The sequence below is a fragment of the Mustelus asterias genome, chromosome 1, assembly GCF_964213995.1.
Source record: "Mustelus asterias chromosome 1, sMusAst1.hap1.1, whole genome shotgun sequence".
Taxonomy (NCBI): Eukaryota; Metazoa; Chordata; class Chondrichthyes; order Carcharhiniformes; family Triakidae; genus Mustelus; species Mustelus asterias.
In genome coordinates, this window is record NC_135801.1 from 163048676 (window position 1) to 163075670 (window position 26995).

General features: G+C 44.5%; 1 protein-coding gene across 12 annotated transcripts in view; it reads left to right on the top strand.

Annotated features, from left to right (window-relative positions):
- LOC144502550 (uncharacterized) overlaps window positions 1-26995 on the top strand; it is an 89371-nt gene that overhangs the window by 48466 nt on the left and 13910 nt on the right. For all 12 annotated transcript variants that reach the window (XR_013499389.1, XR_013499391.1, XR_013499396.1 and 9 more), the window contains one exon: window positions 20599-20666. Coding sequence is in view for 4 of the 12 variants with exons in the window: in XM_078226755.1 (XP_078082881.1) it covers window positions 20599-20666 (68 nt within the window). In the remaining 8 variants the exon portion in view is untranslated. The remainder of the gene's footprint in view (window positions 1-20598; window positions 20667-26995) is intronic.

Consider the following 26995-nt stretch of genomic DNA (forward strand, 5'->3'; position numbering starts at 1 on the left):
GTAGCAGTGTTAATTAGCAACCTCATGGTAAAAGATGCACTGGGAAATAAAGATCATAATAGTGTTGAATTCTGTGCTTAGTTTAAAAGTGGCATATTCCAATCACCAACAACAATTTTAAACTTAAACTATGTCATCCAATTACATATGAAGAAAGGAGAATGGCCTAAGGTTGATCAGGTAAATAGGATGTAACTATTCGGGTAGCTAAAGGGGAACAAGTAGATGTAGTTCTAAAAGGCATTCAATAATGCACCTCACAAAAGGTTAAAAGGTTCATGGAGTTGGTGATAATACAAAAGCATGGATAAAGGATTGGTTAATGAACAGCAGGCAAAGATTTGGCAGAAATGGGGCATTATCAAGTGGGTAGGCTGTGATGAGTGGAGTGCTGCAACGTTCAGTGCTGGGGCATTAGCTATTTACAATGTACATCAATGACCTAGATAAAGAGATAGAGAAAAATGTATCTAAGTTTGCCGATGATGCAAAGCCAGTTGGGAATGTAAGCTATGAGAATTAGACAGAAAGACTGCAAAGAGATGTATACAGGTGAAGTGAGTGAGCAACATAATGATAATGGTGTGTAACATAGGGAAGTGTGAACTTGTTCACTTCAGTGAATTTAAGAATAGAGAAGCACAATATTATTAAATGGCATGAAACTTGTATACGTTGACGTTCAAAGAGATCTGGTTATATTCATACAAATAACACAAAGTTAGCACTCAGAGGCAGCAACCAGTAAGGAAGGCAAATGGTATGTTGGCCTTAATTGCAAGGGGATTTAATTTGATTTGATTTGATTTGATTTATTATTGTCACATGTATTAGCATACAGTGAAAAGTACTGTTTCTTGTGCGCTGTACAGACAGAGCAAACCGTTCATAGAGAAGGAAACAAGAGAGTGCAGAACGTAGTATTACATTCATAGCTAGGGTATAGAGAAAGATCAACTTAGTGCTAGGTACGTCCCTTCAACAGCAGGGAAGAAGCTGTTCTTGTGTCGGTAGGTACGTGACCACAGACTTTTGTATCTTTTACCTGGCAGAAGAAAGTGGAAGAGAGAATGTCCGGGGTGCGTGGGATCCTTAATTTTGCTGGCTGCTTTTCTGAGGCAGCGGGAAGTGTAGACAGAGTCAATGAATGGGAGGCTGGTTTGTGTGCTGGATTGGGCTACATTCACGATCTACATTCAGGCCCATTCACAGAGTACAGGAATAAAGAAGTCTTGCTACAATTGTGCAGGGCTTTGGTGGGATCATATCTGAAATATTTCAGAACAAAGGACAAAGAAAAATACAGTACAGGAGCAGACCCTTTGGCCCTCCAAGCCTGTGCCGATCATGATGCCATAACTAAACTAAAAGAAAACCTTCTGCCCTGTGAAGATAGTCTCCATATTTAAGGAAGCCGGTACAGTGAATGTACTGTACTTTGGTCCCTGGGTTGAGAAGAGTTTCCTAAATGAAAGATTAATTAAATTGGGCCTATGCGCATTGGAATTTAGATGAATGGGAGGCAATCTCATTGAAATATTTAGATTCTGAAAGGACTTGATAGGGTCGATGTTAAGTAATTGTTTTTGCTGTTCAGGGGATCTAAAACACAGGAACAAGGGCCGGAACTCTACCACCTCACCCGCCCAGAATCAGAGCGGTAGAGGACCCGATAACAGAAATCTCCATTGACCTCGGGCGGAAATTTCCAGTCCCACCCGAGCGAGGCGGTAAAATCCCACCCATAGTGTCACAATAAGGAACTGATCACTGAGATGAAGAGAAATTACTTCACTTCAAGGGTTGCGAATCTTTGGAATTCTCCACCCCAGAGGATTTTGGATGTTTCATCATTAAATAGATTTAAAGCTGGGAAAGAGAGACTTGTGGCCCCTTGAGAATCCAAGACTTTGGGGAGCGGAAGAAAAATGGAGTTGAAGTGCAAGATCGTATGGAATGACAGAGCAAGCTCAATGGGCTGTATCATCTATCTACTGCTGCTGTATTTCTTGTGTTCTGAGGTGATTGACCACCGGTGATGACGGCCATCTTCCTTTGTATTAGTCAAGACTCCAACAGCGGAGAGTTTTCCCCCTGATTTTCATTCACTTCAGTTTTGCCTGTTCTCTTTAGTGCCATACTCGATTAAATTCTGCCTTGATGACAAGGTCAGTCACTCTCACCTTACCTCTGGAGTAGAGCTATTTTGCCAACATTTGGACCAAGGCTGCAATGAGTTCCAGAGCTGAATGGTCCTGGCAGCCAGCTGAGCATTTGTGAGCACCTGGGTAAGTGGCTGATTGATAGCATTGATTGACAGAAACATCCATCACTTTGCTGATGATTAGGAGTAGACTAATGGGGCAGTGATTGGCTGGATTGTATTTGTCTTGCCTTATTAGGACTGGACACACATACACAATTTTCCACATTGCCGGGTAGACGCCAGTGTTGTAGCTGCACTGGAACAGCTTAGATAGAACCGCAGCTTGGTCTGGGTCAAAAGTCTTCAGCACTGTCGCTGAGATGTTGTTGTGGCTCACAGCCTTCGCTGTGTCCTGTCTGCTCAGCTATTTCTTGATATCACATGGATAGAATCGAATTGACGGAAGGCTGGCAAGCATCATACAAGCGTTGACTATCTAGTGATTTGGATCCTGTCATTATGCAATGAGGGATTCAGGCAAAAGGAGTGCATAATTGTTTACAGCATTCTGCAGCTTTGGAAAGCGAGGGTAATATTATAGCTGAGACATTGATCACAGCAGAGGCACAGCTTCATAAATGTGAACAGAGACACCAACCTTGATTGAAATTTCAGTCCCTCCCCCACCTCTAGCAGCACAACACAAAATTGTGATATCTGGCCCTACTCAGTAAGTGCAAAAGCGCTTTAAAAATTTAAACATACAGGAGTGAAATTCTGAGAAATGCTACAACATATTAAATCAAATTCAGCGAAATAAAAAAACAGGATAGGAATGGAAACAATGTGGAAAAGGAGAGTCACATGTATTCCTTCCCTAAAGAAATGTATTCTTCACATAATTGGGGTTTGGTTGTTAAAGGAGAGTTCTTATTTATATCCTATTATATTACGATCTCTGTGGCTTACAAGATTCCCCTATCTGAGCTGTTCAGTTTGATCTGTGACAACAAACACACAATAACTGTTCAGATGAGATCAGGAATCGTTTTGCATACTTCCTCATATTCCTGCCTCTTGGAATCAGTTATAGTTGCAATTAAAGCACTGAACCAGTAGCTGCACAATGCAATGTTATGTAAGGCAGTAAATACATTTAATTGTGTTAATGAATGGGCTGTCAAAGACAATTGATTGTGGATTTATTATAGCCCAAAATTAACAGAAAAAATGGTCAATACAAGCATATTGCCGGTGCATTTTCAATTTCCAAGCCAGTAAATTAGAAACTTTCGTATTAAAATTTTCATCTCACAGACCGGGGAGTTTTAATTTGAGGGCAAACCCACTTGCAGTCGATGTCACACGCCTGTCCGGATCATCTGCCAAGCTCATGAACCAAGTCACACTTGCAATTAGTTTGACTTTTGTCAACCAAATGGTATTTTCACATCACCATTCACTTTCTGCTACAGGGTTCCTACTGTAGGTCAGGCAAGAGGCATTCATTGGGTTCCAATCTTTTCTATTTATATCATGTGCCCTCTGCTTATATTCTCATTTTTTTGGTGAAACTTGTATAGAACTGTATGTAGTGTATAAAAGAGTTTGCAGTACATACTGAAGACATTTTTTTTGCTCCGCTCACCACCATCCCATGATGTGGAGATGCCGGCGTTGGACTGGGGTAAACACAGTAAGAAGTTTAACAACACCAGGTTAAAGACCACCATCCCAACCAGCTCCCGGTTTAATTGTCTTGTCTCCTCTCCTGGCGGTAACTTATGCTGGAGTACAATTTTATGGGCACCAAGCCCCACATTTTCCTCACCCTATTCACACTTCCTGAAGCTTTTGTTGGAGAGCTAAGAGAGGTTGGAGGTCTTTGTCATTTTCCCTTCTCTAACCCAGGGTACTGGCACTGAGGCCAATTGCACCATATCAGTTTTGTTGACTGACATTATCAAACTCATCCCAGAAAATCAAGCCTTGGACTTCCTTGTTTCTGTGGCCCAGGGGATTTTCACAGTAACTTCATTGCAGTGTTAATGTAAGCCTACTTGTAACACTAATAAATAAACTTTAAACTTTTAATGGCCTTGGATTTTCCCATTGGCTGCCAAGTGATCAGCCAGAATCCAGATACACTGGGCCATAACTTCCACCCAGTGGTGTGAATTGATGGCCCACTGGAATTACAAGAGTTTCCAGGGCCTTTACTGCTCTGGGAAACTTCAGTCAAACCTCCGCTGGCCGGAGTTGCTTGAGTCCTGAAGTGAAAGAGTCACCAGATGCCCCAGCATGGTGCAACTCCAGCAAGCTCATGGAGACCACAGCCCCTTTTTTAACTGCACCGGAAAGCAGGTAGGTTTAAAGGGCCCTCTGAAATTGACAGGCCAGGGAAAGTAAAGCTTAAAGTAAAGTTTATTTATTAGTGTCACAAGTAGGCTTACATTAACACTGCAACGAAGTTACTGTGAAAATCCCCACCCTCCGGCACCTGTTTGGGTACACTGAAGGAGAATTTAACATGGCCGATGCACCTAACCAGCACATCCTTGGACTTTGGGAGGAAAACGGAGCACCCAGAGGAAATCCACGCAGACACGGGGGGAACATTCAAATTCCACGCAGACAGTGAACCAAGCCAGGAATTGAACCCAGGTCCCTGGCGCTGTGAGGCACCAGTGCTAACCACTGTGCCAACACGCCATTCTTCAGTGATGATGTGAAAGTAAGTGTCCAGGTACGTGCATGGGATTTGGGAGGTGGGGGCTTGGGGATGGAGAGTCGGGTCCACTCTTGGGTCAGGTCCACTCTGTGGTGGGAGAGGTCAGGTACATATTCTGAAGGGGTGGGTTGGCTCTGCTCTGGTGGAGGGGAGGGGGGAGGGGGCTCGGTTAGAATCAGGTCAGGGTGTCAGGTCGGATCCACTTGGATGCAGTGCTGGGAGTTGGGTTGGGGGGGGAAGAGTGGGGGAAGGGTGGGGGGAGGGGAGTACAAATCGGGAGGTAGGGGGGAACAGAGGAAGTGCATGTTGGGGTGTCCTGTGCAACTGGGTATCAGAGATGGGGGCCATCTCATTAGATGGGAGATGGGGTAGGGTAGGCAAGCGGTTGTAAATACCCTGGGGGTTGATTAGTCAGGGGGTGCGGGAGTTGAGAGTGTGGCAGGGTGGGGGGGAACGTCCCGTGCAGGACTTGGTGTTTAAAATAGTTACACCAAAGTTGTAAGTGGCTTTATTCCTTCTAACTCTTTCAAGGGTAACTACCGGTGCAAAACTGGCAGAACCATCCAAAGTGAGTGATCGGAATCACTGTCGCTTGATTCCAGCGCTGCATAATTGCCCGGGGGAAGTTAGCCCTTCTGGACAATTGTTGCTTAAATCCTTATGTGAGAACCTTCAAGAGGGATCCACGGCACATCTTTGAGGGTTCCCTTCAAGTCCAATGCTGGAGCACCAGGAAGTTACGGACCATTGTGCCTGGCCAGTTTGTGTCAGGGCTTTATTTAATGCTGAACCTCCATCTGTCCCAAACATGTTCCCCGACACGGGAGAGGACACGATCAGTGCAGGGAATTCCCACACCTGGTAGCTTCTCAGCCTTCCCTATCTTTCTGAACCTGGAATCCAAGTATTAGATGGTTGCAGGCCTACTATTTGGTTCGATCCCTCTGAACATTTGCCTGCTGTGTTAAATCAGTCCAACTGATCATCCTAACATTTCTTATTGAATAAGACGGGGTTGGCTACACCACCAACAACTGCCCAACACTAACTTTTCCAACTCACCTTCTCTAGCAAGTGGCACAAACCTCTATCCATCAGGGGAGGCGATAGCCTAATAGTATCATCGCTAGACTATGAATCCAGAAACTCAGCTAATTCAAACCTGGGTTCGAATCCCACCATGGCAGAAGGTGGAATTCGAATTCAATAAAAAATATCTGGAATTAAAAATCTACTGATGACCATGAAACCATTGTCAGAAAAACCTACCTGGTTCACTAATGTCCTTTAGGGAAGGAAATCTGCCATCCTTACCCGGTCTGGCCTACATGTGACTCCAGAGCCACAGTAATGTGGTTGACTTTCAACTGCCCTCCAAGGGCAACTAGGGATGGGCAATAAATGATGGTCTAGCCATCAATAAATGATGGGCGGCACGGTAGCACAATGGTTAGCACTGCTGCTTCACAGCTCCAGGGACCTGGGTTCGATTCCCGGCTTGGGTCACTGTCTGTGTGGAGTTTGCACATTCTCCTCGTGTCTGCGTGGGTTTCCTCTGGGTGCTCCAGTTTCTTCCCACAGTCCAAAGATGTGCGGGTTAGGTTGATTGGCCATGCTAAAAATTGCCCCTTAGTGGCCTGAGATGCATGGGTTAGAGGGATTACTGGGTAAAATATGTAGGGATATGGGGGTAGGGCCTGGGTGGTTGGTGCAGACTCGATGGGCCGAATGGCTTCTTTCTGTACTGTAGGGTTTCTATGATTCTATGGCCAATGATGCCCATGTCCCACGAGTGCAAAAATAAAATATGAATCAGATGAACTGACTTTGGGCACTTCGAGCTTTGGAGCAAAAATAATCAATTTTCTCAACTTCTGTTAATGGGGTAGGTCTGTGCGTTTTTGGGCCCAGTATATTTAAGTGGCGTGTCATTGCCTCTCAAGCGCAGATAATACCCCATGGAGCAACATGATTAAAATGTCAATGTTTCATGAACATTTGCTTGGAGTAAAAATTGGGGCTATCGGTCTCGTCATCCCTAATTAGTGCCAGTGTTAACAATTACAGATTGAGAGTAATGATAGGCTAATGCTGTTGGTTCTTATTCAAGACACTACATGTTAAGACAGATGAATAATCTTAGTTGACTTGATTATGTCCCTTCCTCTCTTATTAAAGTCATAAAACAGCCGTTGATCTTATGCAAAGCATTGCAAATTCATCATGATGTATCTTTATAGATCTAGTCTGCATTCCTCCCTCATGCCCGAAAAATGGCCAGTTCTTGCATGAGCACAAGTAAAGCTTTTGAATTTAAATTCATGGAAGTGCCTCGCAGGGAGAAAATTCAGAATTATACATGAAAGATATCTCAGGTTTTATTTAACATGAATCATTCATCTGCCCAAACAATTTTTAAAATTATTTTTGGTTGACTATATGCGCTCATCGAGGTGAAAGATGTTTGTCCTGCAGGAACTGAATAATTTCACAATTCAGGCATCCACACAATGAAATTTCGGCTGTCAGTAAGACACAATCACAGCACTGGAAAGAAAGAACTTCAGTAAAAGCAAAGTGGCAGTGGAAACATTGCTGTAGCTAGAGCTAAGGAAGAGTAAAGATTGTAAGTGTGAGCTGCGAGTTATCTCCAGAATCCCGGATAGTGGTGCTGTGAAGGGTGGAGGGATGTATTAATATAAAGGTCAAAGGAGTATATCATTTGATATTAATGAAAGATTGCAATTTTCACAAAGACTGGCGAATGTGAATAGAACATAGAACATAGAACATAGAAAGCCACAGCACAAACAGGCCCTTCGGCCCACAGGTTGCGCCGATCACATCCCCACCTCTAGGCCTATCTATAGCCCTCAATCCCATTAAATCCCATGTACTCATCCAGAAGTCTCTTAAAAGACCCCAACGAGTTTGCCTCCACCACCACCGACGTCAGCCGATTCCACTCACCCACCACCCTCTGAGTGAAAAACTTACCCCTGACATCTCCTCTGTACCTACCCCCCAGCACCTTAAACCTGTGTCCTCTCGTAGCAACCATTTCAGCCCTTGGAAATAGCCTCTGAGAGTCTACCCTATCCAGACCTCTCAACATCTTGTAAACCTCTATCAGGTCACCTCTCATCCTTCGTCTCTCCAGGGAGAAGAGACCAAGCTCCCTCAACCTATCCTCATAAGGCATGCCCCCCAATCCAGGCAACATCCTTGTAAATCTCCTCTGCACCCTTTCAATGGCTTCAACATCTTTCCTGTAATGAGGTGACCAGAACTGCGCGCAGTACTCCAAGTGGGGTCTAACCAGGGTCCTATAAAGCTGCAGCATTATCTCCCGACTCCTAAACTCAATCCCTCGATTAATGAAGGCCAGTACGCCGTACGCCTTCTTGACCGCATCCTCCACCTGCGAGGCCGATTTAAGAGTCCTATAGCTTCAATAGTAAAGGTTTCTAAAAAAAAAGTAAAGTAAAATTAAAGTTTATTTATTTGTCGCAAGTAAGGCTTACATTAACACTGCAATGAAGTTACTGTGAAATTCCCCGAGTCGCCACAGTCCGGTGTCTGTTCGGATAAATGCACCTAACCAGCATGTTTTTCAGAATGTGGGAGGAAACCGGAGCAGCCAGAGAAAATCCACGCAGGCACGGGGAGAACATGCAAAGTCCACACAGGCAGTGACCCAAGTCGGGAATTGAACCCGGGTCCCTCATGCTATGGAGCAGCAGTGCTAACCACTGTGCTACCATGCTGCCCCACATAAAATGTACTTGAGGCAGTTTTCTGGAACAATGTACTTTAGAACCAACGTACTTCGTTGCATTCTCTGTTTTTTTTTCAGATTTCCAATGTCCATAGTATTTTGCTTTGGCATTTACTAATTCTGTCTTGTTACTCTTCAATAAATATATTATGCCTGTAGTTGTGAACCTGATGGGGGAGGGGGGATTCATTTGTTCGTGGTGGTAGACTGGAGCAAGGGATGCCAGAGAATGCCTTTTTGGGTGAGTGGAGGGTGCCAGCTCTGACTGAGGTGGGGAGGGGGGGGGGGGGGGGGGGGGGGGGGGGGGGGGGGAGGTTTAAGGGAAGGGGCTGATTATCAGGGGGGAGTGGGGAGGGACTCAATGATTAGGGAAAGGGTGGTCGGAGAGAAATGCCGTCTCTGAATGTGGTGGGGTGGAGATGGGGGCAGCCCCTGAGACCTTAGTGCTGAGCTGGGGAGGAGGTTATTTGCTGTTCTAACTGGGGTCCCTTTAAAGATGGCGGCCTGATCTCAGAGTAGCCAGGCTTTGCCGGTGTGTTGAGTGTTGTGGGAAATTTACCACTTCGGAGTCAGACTTGGAGGTTTCAACAATACAGTTTTATTTCGGACAAAGCTTTGGGAGAAAGCACTGGTACTCCACAGTACTTGGCAGCTACCTTCTCAACTACACAATGGTAGTTGACCATTTTTATACCTTTTAGACAATAGGCAAAATGGACATTAGCCGTTAACACATCGATACAAGTTGAGTAGACAGATACGGACATCGATAGTTAACACATTGTTACAAGCAGACAGGTACGGACATGGACAGTTAACATATAATTGTTCATAGAATGGATACATTTATGCAGTTATGTCTTCTATCAATGACTGGTTTCGATCTGTACATTCAGTGGCTGATCTTGTTACATTTATGTATTTATGTCCCCATCTGTGGCTGACCTTATTATCAGACTCATTGTTCTGGGTCTGCTCTTATCTAAAGTGCCTCAAGCTCTGACCAGGTTTTAACTTTTTGTGTAACTGTCTGTGCTAAAAGCCAGTGCCTGTTAATGTCCCTTCCCAGGCAACCGTTTTGTGTCCATCACTTTAATTCCACCATAACATTGAGGCCCTGCCCCGCCCTTCTGAATGATGGTGTGAAACACACCCCCTTGATTTTTTTGGAAGAGTGTGGTAAGATCTAAAGAGAAAACCAATCTGTTTCTCTGGAGAGGAACAGGTCCGTTTGCTCACCAGAAACACCATTCTGCCATTTTTTGGTAAGATTTTATCCATAAGTAGCCATCCGAATGGAATTGGGAAAATACTTGAAGGAGAAAATATTGCACGGATACAGGGAAGGAGTGAGACTGACTGGATTGCTCTTCGAAAGAACATAAGAACATAAGAACCAAGAGCAGGTGTAGGCTATTCAACTCCATGAGCCTGCTCCGCCATTCAATACAATCATGGCTGATCTCATCTTGGCCTCATCTCCATCTTCCTGCCCACTCCCCATAACCTTTCATTCCGATACTAATTAAAAACCTATCTATCTCCTCCTCAAATTTATTTAGGATTCTGACATCCACTGCACTCTGGGTTAGAGAATCCCACAGATTCACAACCCTTAGAGTGAAGTAATTCCTCCCCATTTCTGTTTTAAATTGGCTACCCTTCAGCCTAAAACTATGGCCTCTCATTCTAGAATGTCCAACAAGGGGAGCATCCAATCTACGTTTACCCTGTCAATACCCTTGAGTATTTTATATACCTCAATTAGATCTCCTCTCATTCTTCCAATCTCCAGTAAGTATAGGCCTAAATTACTCAATCTCTCTTCATAAGGAAGTCCTTCATTCCTGGAATTAATCTAGTGAACATTCTCTAAACCACCTCTAATGCCATTTGTAAATTTCCTCATGCTAGGGGACCAAAACTGTGTACAGAACTCCAAATGTGGTCTCACCAATGTCCTCTACAGTTGCAACAACACCTCCCTACTTTTATGTTCTGTTCCATTAGCAATAAATGCCAAAATTCCATTTATCTGCATTATTACCTGCTGCACCTGCATTCTAACTTTCTGCGCTTCGGGCACAAGGACACCTGGATCCCTCTGCACCAAAGCATGCTGAAGTTCCTCTCCATTTAGATGATAAATTGCCTTTTTATCCTTCTAAGCAAAATGGATAACCTTACACTTATCCACGTTAAATTCCATCTGTTAGACTTTGGCCCACTCATCTAACCTATTCATATCCATTTGTAAATTTCTTACTTCCTCATAACAACTTCTTTTCCCATGTATTTTAGTGCCATCGGCAAATTTCTCTATACCCTAGCTATAAATGTAACATTACATTCTGCACTGTCTCGTTTAATTATTTATGAACAGTATGCTTTGTCTGTATAGTGCGCAAGAAGCAATATGTTTCACTATATGTTAGTACATGTGACAATAATGAATCAAATCAAATCAAATTTTGCTGTAGTGCACTCTATCCCTGCTTCCAAGTTATTAATGTAAATTATAAAATGTTGGGGCCCGAGGACTGAACCCTGTGGCACGCCAGCAGCTGCCAACCAGAAAAAGACCCATTTATCCTGACTTTCTGTTGGTTCGCCAATCCTCTATCAAAGCTAATAAATTACCCCCAACACTGTGAGATGTGCATTAACATATTGTGCGGCATCTTATCAAATGCCTTCTGGAAGTCCAGATACACTGCATCTACAGGACCCCCCATTCTCCACTTTGCTTGTTAAACCTTCAAAGAACTCCAGCAAATTAGTTGAACGTGATTTTCATTAGTCAAACATGAACTGGCACTGATTCGATGAGACGAATGGCCTCATGCTGCATTATTCTATGAACCCAGGTTTTGGGTGGGCTGTGTGACCATTTCATTGACTTTGTACCCATTCTAGTCAAGAGTTGAGATCTCCCATGAGCAATGCCACAGGAGACTGAGCATGTTAAAATAAACGGGTTTGCCCCTGTATTAAAGAAGTGGACAGGGAAGTGCATTAAACATTTGCTTTCCCACATTGCAACAGTAGTTCAATGATAATGTTTCATGTATTTATTTCCAGTATTCACCAGAGCTCTGTATCGCGGAGCAGATAACTCGTCCCCTCATTCTTACTCGGTGGTATTTAGAATTTCAGCTATCAATGTGTTTGACTGCTGACAGTGAAAAGAAAATATCGGTAAAATACCTGAAGACTGCCTCCAGTGCAAAGGTACTGCAGCGATCGAATAACCTCTGGTCCTCTTGCAGCAAAGACAAACATATAAATAATTGAATACAGGCTTCGTTCCTGTTGAGATAAATTCACATAAAAATTGACTTAATGTTGGAGTACTGGAATTTTGAGTACCGTCATAAATGTTAAGTTTTGCTGTAAATGTCTTGAGGTTATTTTTCACTCTGCAGCCTGTTTTGTTTCTTTCCCATTTCCAGTTTGACGAAACTTGCCATACTTTGTACTGCTGGAATGAACAGAATTGCAAATTGATAGTGAAATATTTTCCACTCTGTGCTGTGCCTAAATGTTTTCAGGCTGTTAACATTCCAGCTCTCGGCATCAATGTAAATGCTACTTTGTTTCAGTCCTGCAGGATTATTCTTCCACCTTCTCTCAAAGTCCATGCCATTGCTTAAATTAAAATACGTAGGGGGTCACTTTTATGTTCACCTCATGGGCACTGAACTGTTGGAGTAGGTTGCCCACTCTGTAAATAACCTCCCAGACTTTTATCCCTGTTGATTTCAAGAGGATGGGAATTTGGCAGGTTCTGAAACAGGCAGAAAATCCACTCCACTAGTTTACTATTCAAGTAGTGAAGTTGAAAATGATCCCCATTGTTTGCTCTCCCTCTATATTGTACAATTCATGTCAAAGCCATCAGCTATCTCTAAGGCATTTTTCCAACACCTCCTCAAGTCATTCAGTCACGTTTGAAAGCCTCAAAAACCTACATTTTTGACCATTTTTCACTCTCCCAAAACTGCTCTGTATCCATTTCCACCCATGAAGTCTTCAGGGACAGTCACTACATTAAAGTTGCTGCATACATACTTTTCATTGTTCAAATTATTACAACTCCAATGCTTCATTGAGTGATAATGTCAATATTAGTAAATGTGATATTGTAAGCTGGTGGAGATGAAGGATGCAAAATGAAGAGGCAGAATAGAAGTGATGGAAGCATATCAAAGTCACAAATAACATCCAATCTGACAAGGGTAACTGTCCTTCCTCATCCTTCTTGAGTTGTTTGCAGCCTTTGACTCAGCTGACTGCACCATCTTCCTCCAAAACCTCTCCCCTGTCAGCCAGCCGGATGGGACTGCTCTCCATGGTTCTATTCTTATCATCCAACTCTAACCAGAGAATTGATGTGGAGATGCCGGCGTTGGACTGGTAGTAGTTCCGCACACATGAGGACGGTATCAACCGGGATCTTGGGTTCATGTCACACTGCATGTAACCCCCACCATTTGGCCTGGGCTTGGAAAATCCTTCTAACTGTCCTGGCTTGAGACAATTCACACCTCTTTAACCTATCATTATTCCTCTCTCCACTCGCATTGTCTGTGCCTGTAAAGACTTAATCACCTGCAAAGACTCACATTTCAACCATTAGCTTGCAATTGAGTCTGTGTCTATATATGCCCTGCTTGTGAACCCAACTCTCCCCTCACCTGATGACGGAGCAGCACTCTGAAAGCTCATGCTACCAAATAAACCTGTTGGACTTTAACTTGGTATTGTGAGACTCCTTACTGTGACCAGAGAATGACTTGCAATGCCTTTTCTTCCTGCTTCTGCACCATTATGACAGGTATCCTTCAAGGATCTATCCTTAGTCCCCTCCTATTTCTCACCTACATGCTGCCCCTCAGTGACAGCACCCGAAAGCAGTGTTAGTTTTCACATACACGATAAAGACAGCCTGTTCTACCTCACCACTACCTCTCTCGACTTCTCCACTGTTGCTAAATTATCGGCCTGCTGATCTGACATCCAGTGCAGGATGAGCAAAAATTTCCTCCAATTAAATATTGGAAGACTGGAGCCATTGTTTTGGATTCCCACTCCAAACTCCATTCCCAAGCTGACAAGCAGTCTGAGGTTAAGCCCGCTTCTTCACAACCTTGGTGTCACATTTGATCCCACGCTGAGCTTCCAACCTCATATTCATGCCATAACCAAGACTGCCTATTTCTACCTCTGTAACATTGCCTGACTTTGTCCTGTCTCAGCCCATCTACTGCTGAAAACCTCACTCTAGACTTGACTGTTCTAGTACACTCCTGGCTGGTCTTCAACATTGTTGTTGACTTTCCAAGCACTGAGGTACCTGGTCATCCTATGGCAGGTACAACCAACATCTCCATGGAAACCGAATTAAATTGCCTGTACCTGAAGAGGCACCTGTCATCGTGATTTCAACTGACAACAATCCTGTGGTAGCTTCCCAGACAGAGGAGTTAGGCTATTCCACGAGGATTTGGGAACCCACTGAAAGACTTAATTTATAATTGACTAAATGCATGTACTAAATGTTTAATTATCTTGGACTGTGTAAATTGAGTATTGACATTTGTATAAGAGGACCTAAAGGGGAGGGATGTGGTGATTGTCCTTTTTAGAATCAATCTGCAGATAAAGGGTCCCAATACCCGGGGAACAAGTTGGGGAGCAAGGTAGGGGGATCATCCTGGTGAGCTTGGGTTTCTGTTCCAGAACATTCTCCGGAGCTGACTGGCAGCCATGAAGCTGCAAGCTTTTGTATTATAGTGATATGTAAATAAATATTACAGTCATTATTTACCTAACTGGTAAACCAGACTGATTACATCCCTAATGGGAGATGAAAAATTAATGATAAAGATGAAAATTAATGACTTTTTCTCTCAGAGGGCCAAGAGTCTTTGGAGCTCTCTTCCCCAGAAAGCAGCAGAGGTAGGGTCATTTTTAAGGCAGAAGCAGATTGATCCTTGGCTAACAAGGGAGTCAAAAGTTATCGGGGGTTATCGGGCCCCAGTCAGGTCAGCCATGTTCTTATTGAATGGCAGAGCAGGCTCAAGGGGCTGAAGAGCCTATCCTGTTCTTAATTCATACGTTCATGAAACATAACAACTTACATTAAAAATTCTATTATCCACATCTACCATATACTCCAAACTCCACATTATGCACCAGACACAGGAAGCCTCAGATATACTAATGGGCATCGCGTGCTCGTTTCCCAGGGTCAGCTGGGATGAATAAAGCTGCAGAGGCAAGGCAGGCCTCCAAGGATTGCATTTAATCTGGACTTGTGAATGGCCAGGAGCAGACACACAGCAAGCTCCCAGGACTGAATTGCACCTCCTGCTCAACTCCCCCTGCATGTCACTGCCTGGATGATTTGAACTTAGAAAATCTCAGCATAACTTATCTGCCTGCAGGGCTGGATTCAAACAGAGAGAAAGAAAGGCCTCAGGTGTTACAAACCTTGACTCCTTTTGAAGAATTCACTTTGTACATCATAAGATACAAGAATATCAAAAGAGTAAGCAAGGGCAAAATCAGAGACAGCCCCAAGCTTAGACCTATTATTCTTATTATATCTTATTCAATCATCGACACACTGTACAATGCAATGTAGAGACTGCTTGTTAGTGCTTGAGACAGCATTTTCACCTACATTGCTCATAGGCCTTTCTATAACGGGAGGAATAACATTCTGTATAAATGGGGGCACAGTGTTAGCACTGCTGCCTCACAGCGCCAGGGACCTGGGTTCGATACCAGCCTCGGGTCATTGGCTGTGTGGAATTTGCACATTCTCCCCGGTTCTGCGTAAATTTCCCCCAGATGATCCGATTTCCTCCCACAGTCCAAAGATGTGCATTTTAGATGGATTGGCCATGTTAAGTTGCCCCTTGGTGTCCAAAGATGTGTAAATTAGGTGCATTAGCCATGGTAAATATGCAGGGTTATAGGGATAGGGCAGAGGGGAGGCCTGGGCGAGATGCTCTTTCAGAGAGTCCGTGCAGAATCCATGGGCTGGATGACCTCTTTCTGCACTATAAGTATTCTATGATTCTAATCTCCTTCAAATTCTAACACAGCTACACACTGCAGAAGAAGTATGGATTGACTTTAACTCTCCCTTGCCCAATGGAATGGTGTCCGTGGGTATCAAGTAATGTGTGGGAGGGTATGCTCTAAGTTCTTAATGGGTTCCCCATTCTTTCCTGCATCATTATTACTTGCCAGGCAGTCTGCATAGTATTGGGGTATTCGGGCAGACCAAGGGTTAATGTGGGGCTGGAGAACCCATGGTATGGTGTAGAGAGTCACATGGTGGTGGACAGTGCACAGTAGAAGCGGGCAGCACGGTAGCACGGTGGTTAACACTGCTGCTTCACAGCGCCAGGGACCCGGGTTCGATTCCTGGCTTGGGTCACTGTCTGTGTGGAGTTTGCACATTCTCCCCATGTCTGTGTGGGTTTCCTTTGGGTGCTCCGGTTTCCCCCAACATTCTGAAAGAAGTGGTGCATTGACCTGAACAGGCGCCAGACTGTGGCGACTCGGGGAATTTCACAATAACTTCATTGTAGTGTTAATGTAAGCCTTACTTGTGACTAACAAATAAACTAACTTTAGAAGCTAACAGAAGCCACCTCTGCAGAACTGTATCTTGGAGATGCATAAAGTTATGCATTGTTAATAATCAGTTCATGTTCAACCATAAAAGTCACAAGACTTCTTAGTGAGACACCAAACCAGCCAGACAATGCCCATTTCAAATCAAATGGCTGTGCTGCGTCCTGAACGCATCATCAGTATACAGTAATCAGTCATTACGACAGGTAGCCTTGGTCTGTTATTTAGTTGGCATAATGCAAAGGCTTGACATTATGCTTTTTATGTTGTGACATGTCAGACAGCCATTGCTGCTCCTCCCACCTGACTGTATTAATATGGAAGGACTGAAAGAATTCCCCACTGTAGCAAATTTTCTACTCGGAAAAGTCAATGACGTAGTAGTTCCCCTCAGAATTCCGAAGACAAGAACTTGATTTAGCTGCAACAGCTGATCCACAAGAATGTATTGCACTCATGAAACATAATGCTGTTAATTGGATGCACTGTCCCCTTAATGAGCAATTATACTGGAAACAATGACCAAAATATGGCTGATGCATACATGAAGTTCAGAAGCTGGATGTTTGACATACACCACCATAGTATCATCAATACATTCACAGTAACCTGAAAGTAATTGGGTAGTGTGTGCAATATGACACTCCCCAAACTGTTTTTCACATTTTCACAAATTGGCTGCCAGGGTAAAAGTTTATGCTAATAGCAATTCCCCATTTCATAAGATTAAATAACATTCGTCTGTGAATGAATTGGAAATAGTATCTGTAAAACAAACCCATTGGGATTATCAACTGGTAGGTTAAAGACTTAAATGAACTATTCGAAACAAAGTCCTATTATTCTAAATTGCTGATCAGTTAAAGAAGGGAACCAGTAATAGTAACTTGATCAAATCTGCTTGTCAAACAACCAGAAGCATCAATTCTTGTCCTTTTAAGAGTTTATGGGAATTGGAACAACCAAAATTGGAGGAATGAATCCATCTTTTACAAAGTGACTTAAGCAGAGAACATGGCTGGGAAATTCCACACACTCCACAGATTTTACTTCACCTTAATAGCAGAAAAAACAGGAGGAATTTGTAGCCCATTTAAAAATAGGTTAGAAAGATCTCTGAAGGAAAATGTAGATATGGAAAAATGGTAGGCATTCTTCAGAAAATGCCGCAAAAGTATTTCTGTGTGATTTCTACTGGGCCAACTGGTGTGTTCCCCCTGACTCCACCTAAATGTGGTGAGGCGATGGCCTGGTGGTATTATCGCTCGACATTGGGCCTGATTTTACCAAAGGGCGCGAAATCGCGGTAAAGTTGGGCGTTGGGCCCATACTGCGATTTGCATCCAACTCCGAGCAGATCACGGCTTTACCGACACCCGATCCGGGCGCGGGTCCGACCCGCGGGACAAGGTGGGACAAGGGGGGGGTTGGGACTCAGATCATCCTCTGGTCGGGGGGGGGAGGGGGGTGTCCGCTGCTAGTCTGGGGCCGATCGGTGGGGAGGGAGGGGGCAGGGGGTGTCTGCCGCCACTCTGCGGCCGATCCCTCCTCCCCACCGAAGGGACAAATCCCTCCTGCCGGAGTGGACAGATTACTCTTCTCTGCAGGGTCAAGAGAGCGGGAGAGATGGCTGTGGCTGGTAGTGTACCAGTGATGATATATCCCTTTACAGGCCCAGCTTGGTCCTTCTCCAGTGTCTCCTCTTGGGCTTGTACTGATCTTGTAGCCGGTTTTCATGCGGATCCACTGTGGAATCGGCCGGTTCTGCTTCATCTTCTTAGCGAGGAATCGCTTCATCCTGAAGGTTTTGTGGGATGGCATGGCCGCGCGCCCACTCCGGGAGGAGGGATCGGCCGCAGACTGGCAGCGGACCCACCCCCACCCCGACCAGAGGATGATCTGGGTCCCCTCTTCCCCCTTCCCACTCCCCCAACCCCCCCACCTTCCCCCTACACCCCCCCACCTCCCCCCCACCTCCCCCCACAGTCCCCCCACCTCCCCCCACAGTCCCCCCACCCCCCACACCCCCCCACCCCCCCCACCCCCGCTCCCCCCTGACCAGAGGATGATCGTCAGAGAGCCACTCTCTCCGCTTTCTGCTTTTTTTTCGCACCCGGGCGCGCTCTGTCAGATTTTTATTGAACTGCGCATGCGCAGTTCAGACCTCTGATCAGTCCACCAGTGCTAAGCCCCGCCCACAGCACGGATCGGGCCAGAGCCGGCAAAACACGTATGGGCGCGCTGGAAAGAGGATTCCAGGCGCGGATCTATTTGACGCCCAGATTCGGCACTTAGACTCAAATTGGTAAAATCAGGCCCTATTAATCCAGAAAACTCAGTTCTGGGGACCCGGGTTCGAACCCCGCCACAGCAGATGGTGGCATTTGAGTTCAATAAAAAATAGCTGGAATTAAGAATCCACTGATGACCATGAAACGATTGTCGGAAAAACCCATGTCGTTCACTAATGTCGTTTAGGGAAGGAAATCTGCTGTCCTTACTCAGTCTGGCCTACATATGACTCTAGAGTCACAACAATGTGGTTGACTCTCAACTGACCTCCAAGTGCAGCTAGGGATGGGCAATAAACGCTGGCCAGACAGTGACGCCCATGTCCGACAAATGAATTTTAAAAAATAGTGCAGCCAGCTGTTTGGCCATGTTGCACCCTGTGTGGGACTGGCTCCCCTAACATCCCTCCTGGACTCAATCAGTAACCTACCCTTCTACAATCAAGAGATCAGGGTATTCAATTTGATGATCTGCCATGATCAAAATTAATGGCTGAGCAGGCTTGAAGGGCTGAATGGCCTACTCCTGCCTCCATTTTCTAAGTTTAATCCGCAAGCTACAGCGGCGTTTCCATGGGGCACCTTCAGCTCATTGGTTACATCCAAATGAGTCCAGAAGCTTAAAGATTGCAACATATCCCCCAATCTGAAATATTAGTCCAAATTACATACAACTTGCTGGATCTGGTGTTCAATAAATATTTAAGTGGATGCTGTCAATTATCACCTGTTGTACTATTTTGTTGCAATTATAAGATCATAATTATGCAACAGCAACCTTCATAAAAATGACAGCTGCACTAAGAGCATTCATTAAAAGCCTGATATGCATATGTAAAGATGGAAATATAATCTTTCTTTAATGATTCTTTGCTATTGCTGTTGGTAGCATATGTGTTAAGTGTCCAAATAATTACAGCAGACAAGAGATATTAGTGCAACTAGGCACTGGAGATACTATTAGGGATTTCCCACAACTGAAAGATATAGATAGTTGTGAAGCATTTATTTAAAAGCAGAAATCTCCTTAATTTGAATGACCTTGGTTGGATTAAAAACGCAAAGCAAATTTGCCAGAAATCCCAGCTAAATGTCCAAAGTAGAAAAAGGGAAACAGTTTTTATGAGGGAGCGTGGTTTCTATAATTAGATGCTGCTTTTTCTCTCCTTTCAAACAAACAACTGATCAGCATGAATCACTGTGGAGTTAGATTATTAGAGTCAATTCTTTAGACAGGCTGTCTGTTTGTATTCGTGATATGAACTGTTGATGCTGGTGAGCAATCAGCCATTGCAAATCGTGTTTCTTTATTTTCCATCTGGTAAGTTAGAAATGTTGTTTTTTTTTTAAGAAAAGAAATTGTCTTAATACAAGAATAATTTGGGGAGGCCTTGAGATGAATGTTGTACTCATTTTGATAGGGAAGCTGTGCTAAGGAATGGAGCACTTAATCCCTATTCTGGTGTCATCATTGCATACTGAAGATTAAGCATTCCACCAAGGTGTGCTAGATGCAGCGTACAGCTCCCTCTACCCTGCCCCAACAGCATGACCCCAACCTCGGAAGAACACTCACTACCAATCAATGTGACACTTCCATTTTTCACCCTGACTGTCCTTCTGGCTTCTCTGAGTGAGACTGTCCAATTAGTGCTGAATTATAGGCAGATCAGTGCTGTGCACTCGTATCCAGCAGGAACTGAATTGCGCCTCTGCTTTCATTTAGGGCCCTTAACAGCTGTCAGAAACTTTAACTGCATCAGCCTGAGCAAGTCCCCGAGGTATCTATGGTGTTACCTTTCCGTTCTACGGGTGAATTACTTTCCAAATCACAGCAGGAATAGAAGCATTTAAGAAAATGGAATTAAGTTTTTTCTTTATATCATAAAGCAAGCTGGGGAAACAGTTTATTGTTGGTCACCTAGTTTACTGTCACTTTGCAGTTTGTACCACTCACTAAGAGTCAGAAATGTGATTCTTTTTTATTTATTTTGTGCAGACGCAAGCTGCAGAGTGGATGACAGGGAGATCTATGACGACGCATTGGTAAAAGTTAAACAGCAGAAGGTATGAATGGAACATCTCAGTACATCAAATCATTCTACCAGGGGATCTTTATTCAAAGTGTCAGTTGCCCTTGAGTTCCCAAGGGGAGGTGACAAATAAGCTTCTCCAGGACAGAGAAAAGTTTCCCATCCTCACCCATTGGCCTCTGGATGCAAACCAGCAGGGGAAGACAACTGAATGGGGGTGATGTGTCCACCTATTTGGCAGGATTGGCAATGCATGAAGAGGGAAAGAAGAAAAGGGGAGATGTGGTCAGTCAGTTAGTTCATTGGCTTTCCTGTACCTCATTGACCCCATAATTTCACAGTAACTGCATTGCAGTGTTAATGTGAGCCTTACTTGTGACTAATAAATAAACTTTAATTGAGTCATGAAGTGTGTTCCAGTAAACATGTAATTTTCATTGGCCAAATAGTATCAATGTCACTGACTAGTGGAAAGTCTCACTTGGTACTCTGTGCATATGTAATGTTACAATGAGAGATGGTGGGGCATTGCAATCTTGTTGCAACGTTAATTTGTTTTTCTTTATTTTGCTACATTTACATCACTTACGATGAACGTGCATGAAGTATTGAGAGAGATTGAGTTGGATTTTGTGGTCAGCGGTGAACAGCACATGCTGTTCATGATGCTCAGAGCTGCCGGTAAAAGGTTCATGGACATTTCCACATCAACTTAGAACATTATTTTCCCAGCCCATGGAGTCAGGATCAGGGCAAGTGGGGTGGGAAAATGCTGGAAATTGATGCCTGGTTGGCATCCCATTGTGATCCTGGCCTCTTCTGGTTTCCCCAAGGTGACTGAAGGCAAGTGGAAAATTTGCTTGGGTCTATTGGGTAAGAGACCACACAGTTGTCAGGGTTGCTAAGAAACCAATTTTGAGCTGTTGTAGCGATGAATCCTGGAATTCCCAACCATAGAACCTGTTTCCCAAGCTAAAGTTTATTTATTTATCACAAGTAGGCTTACATTAACACTGCAATGAAGTTACTGTGAAAATCCCCTAGCCGCCACACTCCGGCATCTGTTCGGGGACATTGAGGGAGAATTTAGCATGGCCAATGCACCTAACCTGCACATCTTTGGACTGTGGGAGGAAATCAGAGCACCCGGAGGAAACCCGCAGACATGGGGAGAACATGCAGACTCCACACAGACAGTGACCAAAGCTGGAAATTGAACCTGGGTCCCTGGTGCTGTGAGGCAGCAGTGCTAACCACTGTGCCACTGTGCTACCCTGTTTTCAGACACTTGCCAGGATCACCAGGTGAGTGCACAGCAGAAAGAGTTTCTTTAAAGCAGTCAAGCTCTGAAGACTTTGCTCAGTTAGGAGGAAGAACTACAGCCACAGCCGCTGTGAGATTGCTGTCTGAAATGAACTATGTTATAAGCATGCACAGTGTGCAGTGAACGCTAAACATGTCAACTATTTGGTGTCCGTATTTCTATTTAAAGTACTTCCCAATTTTCTGGGAAAATTGATGGGATTAAAATACAAAACTATTGGCAGCAAATGGCTATAGAGGTGAATGAATAAAATCACCCAGCTCCCAGTGACCTACCTGCTTGGATGGTGGAGATTTTAATTGGATTTAATTATACTGCCTCACTGTTACTGACATCATGTCAATTGAATGGGCTGCTGCAGGACATGGTCCTATTCTCCATCTGAATCAACTCTCAATTAGTCTGGCTTTGGATGAGTCTATTCTACCTATGCTGACTTAGCCTTTCTATTGCTCTTGGGGAGAGCCACAAAGAGCAGATGATAGGACTGTTGCATTTGACATGGCTCATACAGGATACAATGGAAGGCTAAGAACATATGAGAGAGATTGAGAACCATACATTGAAAGAATGAATTATTTTGGCAGAGCTAATGATATTTTTGAACTTGGAGTTTAAGAGGTCCAAGGTAATTCTTTTTTTTATTCATTCGTGGAACATGGGCGTCGCTGGCTGGCCAGCATTTATTGCCCATCTCTAGTTGCCTTTGTTCAGAGGGCAGTTGAGAGTCAACCCCATTGCTGTGGCTCTGGAGTCACATGTTGGCCAGACCAGGTAAGATTGGCAGATTTCCTTCCTTAAAGGACATTAGTGAACCAGATGGGTTTTTTTCCAACAATCAACAATGGTTTCACAGTCATCAGTAGATCCTTAGTTCCAGATATTTTTTATTGAATTCAAATTCCACCATCTGCTGTGGCGGGATTTGAACCCGGGTCCCCAGAACATTAGCTGAGTGTCTGGATTAATAGTCTAGCAATAATACCACTAGACCTTGAGCTCAAATTCCTGAGCTCAAGAAAGCAATTTTTCTCATAGAGATTGACAAAAAAAATAATGCCTGTTAACAAACCTCCATGCCACCAAAAAGGCAAAAATGCCCCATTCAAAATAGTCAGTTAGAGGAACATTCAATCCTAAACCACGAGAGAAAGGAAAAAGCTACAAATTGGGAACCAGAAAGGTATTGAAACAGTTGGTGAACATATCATGGCTCCGAATAATTTATATTTTCATTATAATTTCATTTACTGTGGGAGGCGAGGGAAGAGATTGCAGAGCCTCTGGCGATGATCTTTGCATCGTCGATGGAGACGGGAGAGGTGCTGGAGGATTGGAGGATTGTGGATGTGGTTCCTATTTTCAAGAAGGGGAATAGGGATAGCCCAGGAAATTACCGACCGGTGAGTCTAACCTCAGTGGTTGGTAAACTGATGGAGAAGATCCTGAGGGACAGGATATATGAGCATTTAGAGAGGTTTAGTATGCTCAAGAATACTCAGCATGGCTTTGTCAAGGGCAGATCGTGTCTTACGAGCCTGGTGGAGTTCTTCGAAAATGTGACTAAACACATTGACGAAGGGAAGGCGGTAGATGTGGTTTATATGGATTTTAGCAAGGCGTTCGATAAGGTCCCCCATGCAAGGCTTCTCGAAAAAGTGAGAAGGCATGGGATCCAAGGGGCCGCTGCCCGGTGGATCCAGAACTGGCTTGCCCAAAGGAGGCAGAGAGTGGGTATAGATGGGTCTTTTTCTAAATGGAGGTCGGTCACCAGTGGTGTGCCCCAGGGATCTGTTCTGGGACCCTTGCTGTTTGTCATTTTCGTAAATGACCTGGATGAAGAAGTGGAGGGATGGGTTGGTAAGTTTGCCGACGACACGAAGGTTGGTGGTGTTGTGGATAGTCTGGAGGGATGTCAGAAGTTGCAGAGGGACATAGACAGGATGCAAGACTGGGCGGAGAAGTGGCAGATGGACTTCAACCCAGATAAATGCGTCGTGGTCCATTTTGGTAGGTCAAATGGGATGAAGGAGTACAATATAAAGGGAAAGACTCTTAGTACTGTAGAGGATCAGAAGGACCTTGGGGTCCGGGTCCATAGGACTCTAAAATCGTCCCCGTAGGTGGAGGAGGTGGTTAAGAAGGCGTATGGTGTGCTGGCCTTTATCAATCGAGGGATTGAGTTTAGGAGTCCGGGGATAATGATGCAGCTATATAAGACCCTCGTCAGACCTCACTTGGAGTACTGTGCTCAGTTCTGGTCGCCTCACTATAGGAAGGATGTGGAAAAGATTGAAAGGGTGCAGAGGAGATTTACAAGGATGTTGCCTGGATTGAGTGGCATGCCTTATGAGGATAGGCTGAGGGAGCTCGGTCTTTTCTCCTTGGAGAGACGAAGGATGAGAGGAGACCTAAGAGAGGTGTACAAGATGTTGAGAGGCATAGATCGGGTGGACTCTCAGAGGCTTTTTCCCAGGGTGGAAATGTCTGCTACGAGAGGACACAGGTTTAAGGTGCTGGGGGGTAGGTACAGGGGAGATGTTAGGGGTAAGTTTTTCACACAGAGGGTGGTGGGCGAGTGGAATCGGCTGCCGTCAGTGGTGGTGGAGGCGAACTCAATCGGGTCTTTTAAGAGACTCCTGGATGAGTACATGGAGCTTAATAGGATGGAGGGTTATAAGTAGGTCTAGAAGGTAGGGATGTGTTCGGCACAACTTGTGGGCCGAAGGGCCTGTTTGTGCTGTAGTTTTTCTATGTTTCTATTATAATTTTGATAGAGATTTGATAGAGGTGTATAAAATTATGATGGGTATAGACAGAGTGAATGCAAGCAGGCTTTTTCCACTGAGGCTAGGGGGGAAAAAAACTAGAGGACATGGGTTAAGGGTGAAGGGGGAAAAGTTTAAAGGGAATATTAGAACATAAGAACATAAGAACATAAGAAATAGGAGCAGGAGTAGGCCATCTAGCCCCTCGGGCCTGCCATTCAACAAGATCATGGCTGATCTGAGATTAGAGGGGGCTTCTTCACACAGAGTGTGGTGAGAGTGTGGAACAAGCTGCCAGATGAAGTGGTGAATGCGGGCTCACTTTTAACATTTCAGAAAAGCTTGGACAGGTACATGGATGAGAGGGGTGTGGAGGGATATGGTCCAGGTGCAGGTCAGTGGGACCAGGCAGAAAAATGGTTCGGCACAGCCAAGAAGGGCCAAACGGCCTGTTTCTGTGCTGTAATTTTCTATGGTTCTACGGTTCTATTGCAACTTTGGCATATTCTTAGATTGTGCATTATGAGACAGATTTGTGGGTGAGTCGATGGATTAAAGAGTCCAATCAAAGCTATTAAACAAGCAAAATGTACATTTTAACTAACTTGCAGGATTGTTTTTTCCATGTAGATGGCATCAAAGAATACTATGAAATTTTATCCTATGCAAATTATTAATACAACTTCAGTCCACAGAAGACATATCAGCACAGAAATACCAAATCCTTCAATTGCCAAAAGATAGGCCATATTACCATATTACCATTTGCCATATGGCTGGCAAAGAAGAAGAGCACTCTGGAGGAGGATGACCTCACTGGGCCTGGAGGTCTGGAGTGCTTATACTTCAATGCAAGGAGCGTAGCAGGTAAGACAGATGAACTTAGGGCCTTAATGCTCACGAGGAATTTGGATGTGGTTGCGGTGATGGAGACTTGGTTGAAAGAAGGACAGGACTGGCAGCTGAATATTCTGGGGTACAAGTGTTTTAGGCGAGACAGAGGGGGGGCCAAAAGAGGTGGGGGAGTAGCAGTATTAGTTGGAGAGCATATTACAGCGGTGCAGAGGGAGGACAATTCAGAGGGGTCATGTAACGAGTCACTCTGGGTGGAGCTTAGAAACAGGAAGGGCGCAGTCACTATGTTGGGGGTGTACTACAGTCCCCCCAACAGCCCAAGGGAAGTGGAAGAACGGATATGTCAGGAGATACTGGATAGGTGCAGGAAAAATAGGGTTGTTGTAGTGGGAGACTTCAATTTCCCTGGTATAGACTGGAAATCGCTGAGAGCAGGGACTCTGAATGGGGAGGAATTTGTAAAATGCGTACAGGAGGGTTCTTTGGAACAATATGTAGATAGCCCGACTAGAGAGGGGGCTATACTGGACCTCGTACTGGGGAATGAGCCCGGTCAGGTCTTCAAAGTTTCGGTAGGGGAACATGTGGCAAATAGTGACCACAATTCTGTTAGCTTTAGGATAGTGATGGAAAAGGATGAGTGGTGTCCCAAGGGTAAGGTGTTGGATTGGGGGAAGGCTAACTTTAGTGGGATTAGGCAGAAATTGGCAGCTCTTGATTGGGAGAAGCTGTTTGAGGGTAAATCCACATCTGGCATGTGGGAGTCTTTTAAGGAACAGTTGTTAGGGCTACAGGACAGGCATGTGCCTGTTAAAAAGAAGGATACGAAGGGTAGGATTCGAGAACCGTGGATAACCAGGGAAATTGAGGGACTGGTCAAAAAGAAAAGAGAGGTAGGTCCAGGCAGCTAAAAACGGAGGGAGCTCTGGAGGAGTACAAAGTAGGAAAGAACTCAAACGGGGAATTAGAAGAGCAAAAAGGGGTCACGAAATGTTCTTGGCAGACAGGATTAAGGAGAATCCCAAGGGATTTTATTCATACGTTAGGAACAAAAGGGTTGTCAGGGAAAAAATCGGACCTCTCAGGGACAAAAGTGGGGAATTATGCTTGGTGCCCAAAGAAGTAGGGGAGATCCTAAATGAATGCTTTGCGTCGGTATTCACAAAGGAGAGGGATGTGTTGACTGGGAGTGTCTCGGAGGGGAGTGTTGAACCATTGGAGAAAATCTCCATTACAAAGGAGGAAGTGTTAGGTTTGTTAGAGAATTTAAAGACTGACAAATCCCCAGGGCCTGATGGAATCTATCCAAGGCTGCTCAGGGAGACAAGAGATGAAATCGCTGGGCCTCTGACGCAAATCTTTGTCTCGTCACTGGACGCAGGTGAGGTCCCAGAGGATTGGAGGATAGCTAATGTG